The sequence below is a fragment of the Aulonocara stuartgranti genome (genome assembly GCF_965226115.1).
Source record: "Aulonocara stuartgranti genome assembly, chromosome: 23".
NCBI lineage: Eukaryota > Metazoa > Chordata > Actinopteri > Cichliformes > Cichlidae > Aulonocara > Aulonocara stuartgranti.
The window spans coordinates 10,398,523-10,410,996 of NC_138958.1; the positions used below are offsets into that span (position 1 = coordinate 10,398,523).

Genomic DNA, 12,474 nt, shown 5'->3' on the forward strand with positions numbered 1-12,474 from the left:
AATCAAAACACGAAACAAAGAAATGCAGGTAAATTACAAATAAACTAGAATGAAACGTCAGTTTAACCTCCTACAACCTGGTTACCACATATGTGGACATCACATTTTTGGTTGTCTAGACCTAAATACAAAATTTTGCTCTACAAGGGCCTGATATCCACTTACGGGGACATTATACTGCCACTATTCTATCAAAATTTAAAACAAATGTCCTCATATGTGGATCTCATTTTTCTCATAAACAAAAATCAGGTAAAAAAATAAATAAATCTGGTAATTCTTTGTTTTTACATTCATCAGGTCACAATCAGCCCAAATAGCAAAGAGAAATTAAAAATGCATGCAATGAAAGAGTTCGGGTCTTAGGGGGTTAAAGCAATGAGAATCACTGTTTAATTTTGTGTGGAAGGTTTTCTGGTAATGCTGCTAAAAACACATTGTAAACATTTGTTTCAGAGATGGGTTTGGGGTGCTCTGTTTGGCTACACTTCCCGTTTCTGGATCTTTTGGAGAAAGTTAGAACCCTCTGTTCAGGTGTTTTTCAGAAAGCAGGTAAAACTGAGCTTCCTGTCGCTGGGATTCTGCTATAATGCTGCAGCTGTCGGCAGATGTTTATGTCTTGCAGTGAACCATCTGAGTGTCTGAGGACTAAAAATCATTTTTTATTTTTGATGCATCATGAAAACAATCAGAAACTTCCCGTGCTGCTGTGTCAGATTAAAAGTCTCCAGATAAACACTGGAACTATCTTTTTTTCTCTATATGAATCAGACACGTTGTCTCTGTTTTAGGCTCTAACCAACGGACTGCTGATTAGACAAGGGGAACTGCTGTCATCTTCAAGGAACAATCAGCAACAGCCATTTCTGTTGGAGCGTCTTTAGAAACCACTGCATCCCAGCTTGAGGAGAGAAACTCAGTCCCGTATTTCAGGATCTCCTGCCCTGCTGCTTGAGGTCGAGTCCTGTTTTGGAGTCAGGCACACTCACTGGTTCTCCTGGTTGGCAAATTGTCTGGCCTCCCAGAGCAGAGCTCCCTGGTTCTTATGTCGATTGACTCGAGTCGACTCCACAACCTGAAAACAGGCCAAGACGACAAGGAGTTAAGGAGACAAGGAGTAAAGGGGTTAAGGTTACAGGAGAAGCCCATACCTCGTTGTTGATCTCATCAACTGGCTGGATCCCTGCGTACTGTAAAGAAACAAACAAATAAAAATAGACTCCGTTATTATTGTGCAGTTTTAAAACCTCAGTTCCAACAGTCAGGACGCTGGTTGAACTGCAAATAAAAACAGAATCCAATGATCTGCAAATCCCATAAACTCATATTTTATCCACAATAGAGCACAAAAACACAGTAAATACTCAAAATGAGTAATTTGGCAGCAGCGACTTGACCTAAAAGTTGCGACGGAGCAGCAAAAGTGTGTCAAAGTCCAGCAGTGCAAAAGAAAAGATCAAAGGGAGCTGGCAGCAGGTCAGCCACGTGATCAGGTGGAAAAAGATCCTCTCAGAGAGGTGGAGCTTCTCAGAAGTTCACCAACCTGTTTCAGAATCACAGTCCTTGCTGTGAACATTTTATCAATTACACAACATCATCAGCATATTCAGTGGATCTGAGCGCAGGGATGAGGCTGTAAATCAGTATTGGATTTCTGTGATCTTCAGCTGTTCTCCTCAGCTCACAGACTGATGTTACGGAAGAGGAAACATGGACCTGTCTAGATGTGTTGCTGCCATCAGATTCAACACAAGCTCATATTTTTATTAAAACATTTACCATGGTTAAACATTTTATGTGTTTTCTGTGTTCTGTAGTAAATAATATATTAGTTTAATAGATTTACAGATTGTTGCATTCTGGCTTGTTTTACAGTTCACACAGACCCAGCTTTGTTGGACCTTGGTTTTTATTTTATTCACTTCCATTTTATTTGTGCAGCATCATTTCATTGACAACGTCTAAATGATCATCTTCATCATCTCCTGAAGCAGGAAGAGGCTGAAAAAGCAGAAAGAGCAAAACTACTTACTGCACTCTCCTCCAGCTTCAGTTTGGCTCGATACTCCTCAAAGTTCTGCAGCAGAGTCTCCGTCAGACCTCGCACTGCTAGGGAGGGGGAGGAGGGAGAGGGAGAGGAGGAGGTCCAGGGCCGAGCCGTGATGAAGGAGACGGAGGGCAGACGGAGGGAGGGGCGAGGAGAAGACACGCTGGCTGGTTTCTCTGAAACACCGTGGAGGAAATCATGAATGACGTCATATGTGACACGCTGTGATGTCATCAGTGTTTGAACAGCAGCTGTTTCCTCCGATCATGTTTTTTTTTTTTTATTATTTAAATGGAAACAGAACTTTAAACAGGAAACACATTTAAGGTGGAGCTTTCCAGTTTTCAGTTATATTCAGTGGAATCATTTTAATGTGAAGCTGTGGTTGTTCCTCTAACGGCCAGCAGAGGGAGCAGTAAGTAAGTCCTCAAAGACTTCCATGTGTCTGTAGCTACTAGCTGTCTGGTAGTGTGATATCCACTAACACGTGATCACATTTATGTGAATTCATTTATATTTAAGCTATTTTACTTTCAATGTAAGTGATATTTTCATTTGAAAATTTGCTTGCAGGACACATATATAGCTTTCTACAGGTGTTGCCACATGGTACCTGTAACACTAGCTTCACCGTGTTCGTGCAGTTGGAGATTTTGGAGCATTTTTAATGACATCATCTGACCAATTGTATGGCTGCTGAGAGGTTACTGTACCAACACACAGTCCAACAGGTCTAAGCTCCAGTTTGGGTGTGCAGTGAGATTTGAGGATTATAATTGGATGTTACTGAGCACTGGTTAGCAGATATCTGTGTCTGTGTGATACACCTGTACAGTCTGAGGATGCACACTGATGATGATCATGCAGCGAAACTGTTAAAACCAGGGGTTCATAAACCAATGAGTAACATCACAGAGGTTGGGTCCATCTTTTATCTACAGTCTGCTCATCATGTCTGCTGTGAGGCAGGGTTTCTTAAGATTGCGCTGCTGCAATGTTTCCCAGCGTGGATTCTCTGGATAACAGAATGTGCTGATTGGTCGCCTGCTCTGATGAGCGAGTGTGTGTGTGTGGCTTTGGAGCAGCTGTTACTGATTGACTGAAGTGGATTTCGGTGCTTCTCTGGACTTTGATCATTTCTTTCGTTGAGTTACTCATTCTCTGATTTTTATGTAACAAGTTTACCTTCCTTCCTGCAGATCATTTTCACACTCCTTCAGTGGATTCCATTTAAACCTTCAGCAGCACTCTGTCTCTCTGCTCTGATCTCTGGGTCTTTTATTTTGAAGATTTCCCCCTCAGCATCACCTGTTGTTAGTCACTTAAGTCAGAACATCACAAACTGGGTGTTTATAAACAAAAAAAAACCCCTGTTAGTAAAAGTTGCTTGTGAAAATCTGATGATAGCAGCAGTATGGCGTTATTTTTGTGCCACTATTCTGAGCGCACGTAAAAACAAGTTGTTGCATTGCATTTTGAGGAGAGATTTATTTTGAGCAAAGAAAAACTAAATTTGAGTGAACAAAGAGAGACCAAAGAGAGACCAAAACAGGCAATCAGAAGTTTTTGCATCCAAGTGTGTGATTGGTTGGTTTTGTGGCACAAATATAACAGTCTATAGAAAGAGTTGAACGCACAGGGAGCAGAGATGTTCAGAGTGCAAGCGACACACCGCGAACAGGTCCGCAGAGATCTGAGCAAGAACAAATGCAAAAACTGAGCAAGAGGAGCTGTTACTGTGTGTTTCTATGGATAACAGCAAACACTGAAATACATTTTTTGCATGCAGCAATGAATTTTGTTCGCTCAAAATGTAGCTTTTCTTTGCTCAAGATAAATTTCTCCTCAAAATACAACACTTGTAAAGAAAATGTTTACATGCGCTCAAATTTTTTTTACGTGCACTCAGAATAGTGGCACAAAAATAACGCCATACAGCACCAGGTGGACAGAGGAACTGCAGACTGAAACAAACCCTGAAAACTACAAACTAATGACAGTGATGAGCTGGAGGAAACTGTATAACATCCTGCTTGTCCTGAGTATGGATACATGTGAGCCTCACAGCTTTTCTTTGTGTTTTGTTTTTTTACCACTTCATTTGTTGTCTTTGCTCTGTTTGAATAAAGCTTTAAATAGTTCTTTTGAAGAACATCTGAGAACAGCTAAGCGCAAATATGGTTATAGGTTACTGTTTGGCTTTGTGGACATTTCCACATATTTGACTTTTAAACCTGCTGATTAATTTAAGCTAACAGTGATGAGATGTGTTTAACCTTCAGTCAGTCACTGTGACTGCTGCTCCACACATCGTCCCGAAACACAATAATTTAATGCAACAGAGCAGGGTTACTGTGAAACAGCATATTTCAACCCAAACCATCTTTTCCTAAACCTAACTGAGCGCATTTTAGAGCCTTGAGCTGAACATGAACCACAGCATTGGTCAATGTGGACCTCCTGGGAGGTTTTACTGCTGGACCTGATGAGTCACTCAGACACCATTGGACCAACAACAGTGTTACATGGGTTTAATAAGGCCGGTGACAGTTAGAGTCTGGCCATACATGGCCACCATCTCATGTCAGAGTCTTAATGATGTCATAGTGTGATGAGTTTTTCCTTCAGACCAAGTGCTGGTGTGGACTCTGAGGAGGAACCGGGTTTGAGTCCAGGCCTGTTGGGGGATGCCTCTGTTCAGACTCATAAACACCTCTGAAACACTGAGTCAGCAAATTCTCCCATGAGCCACTCTGATGTGATTGGGTAGGTTCAGTCCTCTTTCTAATATTTGGTGAACATTGGGCCTCGGAGAGGTGTGTTAGTGTCACCGGTGGACAATAAACTCACAAACCAAAGCGCTGGCTCTGTTTAAGGCAGCAGCCAATCCCCCTGAGAGGAAACACTCTTTCAATCGTGGTTTGGTGTGTGTTTTGACAGTGAATGACAGGCAGAAGATATGTGGTTGGTTACAAACAGGTGAAAATAGTTTTCCTTCAAAGATTACTGAGTAACAGCTAAGCCCTGTTCCTGCCGGAGTGGTGAACTTTGACCTGAAAACAGCCTCAAAAATCATATTTGGTCCTAAGCTGAAATTTATGTGGAGTCTTTCCTGAGATATCAAAGGACTAAAATCTAATGAGGTCTGGAAACATCAAAAAACGTTTAGACGTGATTGGACTGTCAGAACAAACTGACATTGAGAATTATGGGGCACTTTGAGTTTGCTGTGATCGGGTCAACAGTACGTACCTGTTTTTATCGGCGGGTAGAACTGACTGACGGCCTTCTGGGTCGCTTGTTCCACCAGAGGAGCTGGAGAGAACAGCTGCTGTTTGGCTTCCTCCCTGGACTCCCTCAGCTCCTGCTCCCTTCTCAGAGCCTCCTCAATTTCCTTCTCAATGAAGTCTGGGGCTCCTTTTCCTCTACACTGCAGGCCAGTGGACTTCAGGCTCTCCCTCCAGGACTGAAGGGCTGTTTCCTTTTGAGGTGTCAATGCTAGGGAGGCAGTAGAGGAAAAGGAAAACACTTGATCCTGGTCAAGACGTCTTCTGTCCTGGACCCCAGAGTCTATCTCGATCAAGGAAGAGGGAATCGGGCTCATTTGTTTTTGTTCTTCAGGGTGTCGATGAGGACAGCAAGGAGATGGAAAGACTTCACTTGTTTCAGACTCAGGCTGGCTGCTCTCCTCTGTCCACCTGTCCTTGTTTCGTGGCTCCGACTGACTTCTAGTCTCTTCGATATTCTGAGAAGGATCAAGCTTATTCTGGTTCTCGTTTTTGACCTCTCCCTGGACAATGAAGCTCACTCGAGTCTTCTCTTTCATTTTGATCGGTGCTGGTCGTGGTTGTAAGCGTTTGGTTTTGATCTCAACCATCTGTCCCCAACTGTCACTAAGCTTCAGGCCTCGAGAGCGGCGCAGGTTCTCCTCACGTTCCTGGATTAACCGAATCTCCCGTTCAATTGGGGTCTCACAAGCACTAGTGGACTTGATGGGTCTGTTCAGCTGCTGTACGTTATCGTTGAACACCCCATCATCGCTGACGTAGCCACCAGCCACCTCTCCTGATAGCTCCTCCAGTCCAGAGTCCAGGTCATCAAACACGCTGCTTTGCCTGCTCAAACATTCCTCAGTCTGGAACACCGTCACCTTCTTCTGTCGATATGCTTCATCTTCTTCAGGTGCTTTAAACTGTGCTGCGTTGTTACTTGTCTCCACCTTCTTTGGTGTGGTTACATCAAGATCTGGCCACAAATATGACTTCAGGTGTGTTCTTGGGGACTTCAGAGGACTGGACGGAGCCTTCAGCCGGTCCTGCTCCAACTTCAGAAACTGTTGTCGGATTGTGTTGAAGTTGATCTGCTCCCTGTCGATGGTTCCGGGCTCAGCAGGACGAGGGGGTTCTGGTCTGGAACTGACTGGCTTGTAGCTTAAACTGAAACCTTCTATCAGTTTGTTTGTAGACTGGCTCAGGTCCTCCTGGGAGCTCAGCTGGTCCTGAAACCCAGCACTCTTCTTTGGAGCTTGGGTACGAATGATCTCTTTGCGAAGCTCCTTCTCCTCTTCCTCACCAACCACTCTGATTCCATTGTTTGCATCAACTTTGTACTGCAGGTCTCCGTTGCCCTCTGAGAATAGACTCTCGGGTTTCTTGCTGCTTGTGTAGGTCTGTAGTTTGAAGCCCTTCTCTTGCTTCAGGGTGGCCAGCATAGCCTGGCGCTGGGGTGAGACCATCCAAGCTTCATTATGCTCAGCCTTGGGGCTTCCTGGATCTTCCACAAAGGAGTAAAACCCACAATGAGAGCCTGAGCTGCTGCCAGGACTGCTGGGACTGCTGGGTTGCCACTCGTCACTGGAGTTTCCCCCATCAGGCGACACAGCAATCTGCCGGGCCTGAACCACAACATCCTGAGACTCGTCGCCCTGCTGGGAGGAGACGACTACGCAAGGCTGACTGTGTGAAACTGAGATGCTCCTAAAGGCGGTGTCCAGGTCATTTGGACCTGGGGCTGGTACAGCAATGGTGCGTAGGTCTGATGGTTGGAGCGTGGGGGACAGAGGCTTTAAAACCCAATTCTTTGGAGTGCTGTCCATGGCTGCAGGTGGTGTGGCAGAACCAGCGGGTGACAGAGGTTCTGACAGATGGTGATGAACAGAACTCGACTGAGAAGATGGAAAAGTCAAAACATCCTGATGGTTGCCCGCAGAAAGTCTCTGAAACAACAGGGAGGAAAGAATGGTTACTGTGGCAACCACAGAGGACAGCAATAGGGATAGGACAGTTTCTCTAGTAACAGGAATCAATTTGGAGGGCTGATTGGTTGCATTGGAAACATCCAGTTCAACTCAGTTTTATCTATATAGTGCCAAAGCACAACAATGGTTTCCTCAGTGCACTTTACGTTGTAAAGTACAGACCCTGCACTGAACATAAGGGTTGAAAAGACTCAGATCCATCCAAACATGGAGCCGGAAGCTGAGACAGGAGGTCACAGCAGACCGGTTATCATCAGGCAGGTGGGTGGAGCTGCTGTGACCACTTAAAGAAGTTTATCAAATCCATAAACTTCAGAGCAAACCCTGAGCTTTGGGGCCACAGGGACTCATTGACCTCATCATTAGGAATGTGTTTTATATGAACGTTGTCACTAAACACGAGACACAGACAGGAAATGAGGAGAAGCAGAACCGATCCACTAATCATTTCCTCTACTTTTCTCTGTACATTCACTAAGTGTGCCGGATTTATCCAGCTGGGGGGCTGGTTCAGGGCCCCGGGGCACGTGTTTGACTGTAGCATGTCTGACCTGAACTGAAATCAGCAGCTGAGTTTTTATGGAGGAAATTTAACTGAATCCAAGGAATGATAGATCAATGATAACATTTACAGCGACTCTCGTAAAAGACTGACTGAAGTCATATGACCGTTTATGGGAAGGCAGCTCGTCTGTGGTCATGAACTCTAATAATTAATCCACCATAAAACGGATAAAGTTCAGAGTTGCTCGGATAAAGGTGGAGGTCAGAGGGTTATAAACCTGCAGCAGTTCAAAGTTCAAAAGCTGACAAAGTTGTAAAAAGGCCTGTTAGCACGGAGAACTGCGGCTCAGAGCCGTCACCAATCAGCTGAGCATGCCAGGGTTACAGATACACACACACACACACACACACACACACACACACACACACACACACACACACACCTGAGTGCAGGACATCAGGTCAGGTGTGCTCCTCACCTGTCTGTGTCTTTGAGCTGAGTCAGGACTCAGACCGGCAGTGATGGCCATCTATAATCTTTAGTCCGTGCAGGCTGGAAATGCTATGAGGTGCTCAGAGACAACATTTCTTCTTATTCTTTGTCATTCCAGCATTTCCTGCTGTCAGGGACTCTTTATGCTACCGTCTCCTCACACCTGAGCGCCCCTGAAAGAGCTTCAGAAATCACTTTAGCACTCAGTAGCTGCTCTGATACCCCTGTGGGCAGTTATGTGGGCATCTGCGAACTTTTACTCCGTCACGCCACAGGAACAGACCGGCCTTTCAGAGGGCCTCTTCTGGTCCCCAGGCCTGTTATTTTATTCCCTGGTATAAAGTCTTCTTTCACCTGTTTGTGCAGAAATTCACCAGCCAAACACGAGCCGCAGATGACACTCGACTGATTCCTGGAGTGTTCCAGACAGCGGCGGCCTCAGAGCACCCTCCTGTCTGAGCATGCCTGATAAGCAGCTCCTCCTGCAGACAAGCCGCTGCTGTCACCTGATAACGTGTCCAACTGTTTGGAGACCACCCAGAGACCCAGAAACTGATCCTCGGGGGGCAGGGCTGTAAAACTTTGTGTTTCGGGTGCTTTCAAGAAGTAACCAAGTCCTGGTCATGTGACAATCAATAACTAATAATAAGGCAGCAAGGTGTGAAGGAGTATACTCTCCTTCGCACCTTGGATTCAGAAAAATGGCGCTCCCAGTCTCATCACTAGTCAATGATTATAAATATCATTAATTAAAGATGTTATTGATTACAGTTGTTACTGATTAAAGGTCTGATTGATCATGTAAAGGTAGATCTGAGCTGATTTCTTACCTCTGATCAGTTTTCTGCCTGCTGCACAGCCTGAAGAACAACTGACTGATGTGCCAAAGGTCACTGAATGCCCACTCACAGGCCCCGCCCCTAAAGCAACGCCCCACCCCCAGAGACCAGTCTTTAATGATATTCCTAACAGGCAGTGGCAGCCTGTGAGTGTTTTATGGTAAGACGCAGAAGGACAGGAGAGTGGCCTCAGCTCGTGATCCACGCTGGATCATCAAACTGAAGTTTCACTCCTGCTCGTAAGAGCACTCCCTGCTGCCCCCCTCAGCTGAACTGCAGCTTCTGTAACACAACAGCAAGTAATGCAATTACACCACTCTGACCTCTGACCCTGGGGACAGAAAGTGCGTGTCTCACCTTCGTCTCCTGGTCCAGACTGTGACACAGAACCACCCAGGGAGGCGTGTACCTGAACATCCTGCCGGTCTGAACTGGATCTGACCAGTTCTGGTTTTGGATGATGATGTTAGTCAGACTCACCTGGTCAGCAGGAACCAATCACCACAAGCCCTGAAGCAACAGTAATATAAATAGGAAGTTACTAAGGAACTGTACCTTTTCAAAATAAAGCAATCAGAAAATTATGGATTTGTTTATGTTCTTAATTGCAAAAATATAAAAATATAAGAAACAGATTTGTCAAACTGATCATCCATTTTGTTTTGTGGTGATAAATCTGTAGATGTTGCTGTACTAACTGCTTAGATACCAGGTTATTTTATATAGTTTTAAATTATAATTGGCCTATATGATTTTTGTTCTTGTCCATAAGCGTATGACTACATGTCCAGTCTAATCGGTCTAATTATGGCTGATTTTATTCTTTTCTTTGTTCAGACTGTTCTGAATAATCATTCATATATTTGCTGTAATGTGTGGGGGTCTTTGCCTTTTGATGACATCACCCTGCAGGTGTTACACAGCTTCCCTCAGGTGTTGATTGATTTAAACCTTGGGATGGTTTGTAATCCTGATGCTTACTCGAGTTTTATTTTTTTGAAATGTAAAAAATGTTTCTCAAATTTTACTAATACCAATATTTTTAACTTATAAAGGCACCTTATGAAAGTGAGAGCAGTGTTTCATGACTCATGAGATTAATCATCATCAATTTCACTGTAATTTTTCTTTTCCACAATAATTAGTTAACACAATAAAACACACCTTTCAGCGTTTCATGCATTTTTAAACTGTGTTTGTTGAGACCTGGAATGTCTTTAAGGCACTTTGGATCACCACCTGTACTTTAAATGTGCTATAGGCTGTAAATAAAATAAATGTGAAGGTTCAGCTGTTTATCATAGTGCATGTTTGAAGTATATCTTCTCATTTCCAAAAATGAGAAATGTGAATGGGAGGCAGAGGACAGGACTAAAGATGCACCTGTGTGGCACACCTGTGCTCAGGATTAGGGTTAATAAGGTGTGGCCTCCCATCCTGGCATTCTGGGCCTATCTATGATCCATGTGCTCAGTAAAGAGTTCAAGCGGTCACTTCATTAACCAGTTTGTTGGGCAATATGGTGCTGAACACAGAGCTCAAATCAACAAGCAGCATCCGTACAGGTGTGCTGATGAAGGTGTGTAAAGGACTGCGTCTTGTCTCTCACAGATGTTTTGTAGACCAGCTGGACAACAGTTGTTTGGACAGGTGACAGCTGGTGAGCTGGCACAATGATGGCTGACTTGAGGTTTTCAAACCAGACATAACAGCAAAAACAACAGCAGCAGCTTGAAGACAGCTGGACGCAATCGGTCATGTGATCAGCTGGGCAGTCAATAAGAAGCTGCAGTATTTATCAGATGTTAAAATCCGTTTTCATTACTAAGACACACAGAGATTAACTCAGAACTAAAAAACATGTTTCTGTTCTTTCTTCTTGACAGGAAATTGTAAACATACGAGTGATATCATGAGTAAATATCATTTGTTTGTTTTCTGTTTGTGTAAACAGCTTTAAGCAGTCATATTGTCTGACTGCCAGAGGAGGGCGGGCTAATACTATTTACATTTCACAACATCATCAAACCCGCTAATATATTAAACCCGTCATCAGTCACAAGATTAGAGATTGGACACACAGGTAGATGATGTCATCATGATGTCACACAAGTAAGAATAAAGAGAGGAAAACAGAATGTGGACTCACCCTGCAGTCGCCGACAGACAACTGATCCACGCCAACGCTGTGTGTGTGTGTGTGTGTGTGTGTGTGTGTGTGTGTGTGTGTGTGCTGGTCTCTATGGCTCTGTGAGGACATGCCGCCTGGTCCTTACTTCATGTCAGACCTTCAGAGGACTGAGTTCAGGATCAGGCTTAGGTTTAGGTTTGGGCTCAGGTTCCAGGTGGTTTATTCTTCGAGTCTGTTTAATATTCAGAGTTTGGAGGTTTTTCAGTCATTCAATTTTAACATCAGGAGCTTCTGAATAAGTTCTGTTCAGATCAAAAAGTTTGAAAATAAAAAGCAGGTTGTGTTGTTTTTACTGTGAATCAGAAGTGTAACAGGAGCTCTAACGATGTGTTCAGCTGCGATTCCCAGACAAAAGCTGACTTTTGTCTGGGAAGAAACAGACATAGATGAGATAAGGAGCTTCTACTGTCATAATTCATCCACATCAGTCACACTTCAAGATGCAGCTGGTATCAGAACAAGTCAATGTTTGTTTGTTTTTAAATTATTATTCTGAAGATAAATCGGCCTCTTTATAAAATGGAGGGACCCAACTGTCATATCTACAGATCTGCCGCCTCTCTCCACAGAAAGACACAGTAACAGTAGTCACAACAACACAAACAGGCAAAGCTTAGTCATTTATGTACTTATATTCACAGAGTCTAGATGGCGAGTTTTCAATAACCTAGATGGCGAGGTTATTGAAACCTCGCCATCTAGACTCTCACAGAGAAGATCAGCTGATGAATTTCACAGATTTCCTGAACTTTTTATTTTATCTGTTCAAGTTTGTTGGATATTCTTTATTTAACCAGTTCTTAGCCATTGCTTCCTCACTTGCAGGTTGTATTTTTAAGAAGTATTGATCTTGTTTTTTGAGTTCATTCGAGTGGCGATATAAAAAAGACTAAAATCAGGTTAACCTGTGCTGATTATTGAAATCATCAGTGTTGCCAAGAAGAACCCACAGGACAGTTCCAGAAAGCATGAAATTCGTCAGCAAACATGTTCTCTAACAGTGTCCAGACTCAGGTATTTCATGCTGTTTTATTCTTACAGTAATTAAAAATCCGAAAGAGTCACGTTTGTTAACAAAGACCCCAAATGCAGACACACGGTAAGCCACAATAAACCAATCAGGATGCAAGAGTGGACGACAGT

The 12,474-nt window shown here is 43.7% G+C and overlaps 1 protein-coding gene across 5 annotated transcripts; it reads right to left on the reverse strand.

Annotated features, from left to right (window-relative positions):
• Positions 1-370: 370 nt before the first annotated feature.
• misp (mitotic spindle positioning) lies at positions 371-10,384 on the reverse strand. 5 transcript variants are annotated; one of them, XM_082523126.1, is made up of 5 exons: positions 9,498-10,382; positions 5,300-7,262; positions 2,033-2,223; positions 1,152-1,190; positions 371-1,075 (listed from the first exon to the last, which is right to left on the reverse strand). In XM_082523126.1, the coding sequence occupies exons 1-5, from the start codon at positions 9,555-9,557 to the stop codon at positions 986-988; spliced, it is 2,343 nt and encodes a 780-aa protein (XP_082379252.1). In that variant the 5' UTR covers positions 9,558-10,382; the 3' UTR covers positions 371-985. The 5 variants fall into 5 exon arrangements, with proteins under 5 accessions (XP_082379252.1, XP_082379250.1, XP_082379253.1 ...); XM_082523124.1 differs by having other exon boundaries at positions 371-1,190; positions 9,498-10,384; XM_082523127.1 differs by lacking the exon at positions 9,498-10,382 and adding an exon at positions 9,132-9,477 and having other exon boundaries at positions 371-1,190.
• Between the last annotated feature and the right edge of the window lie 2,090 nt (positions 10,385-12,474).

Excerpts from the sequence above, each read along its gene's own strand:
- misp (XM_082523124.1), bottom strand. The coding sequence starts at position 9,557 with ATGTTCAGGTACACGCCTCCCTGGGTGGTTCTGTGTCACAGTCTGGAC. Across the intron at positions 7,263-9,497 it reads GTCTGGACCAGGAGACGAAG|AGACTTTCTGCGGGCAACCA; the intron begins GTGAGACACGCA and ends CTGTTGTTTCAG. Across the intron at positions 2,224-5,299 it reads CTACCCGCCGATAAAAACAG|AGAAACCAGCCAGCGTGTCT; the intron begins GTACGTACTGTT and ends ACGGTGTTTCAG.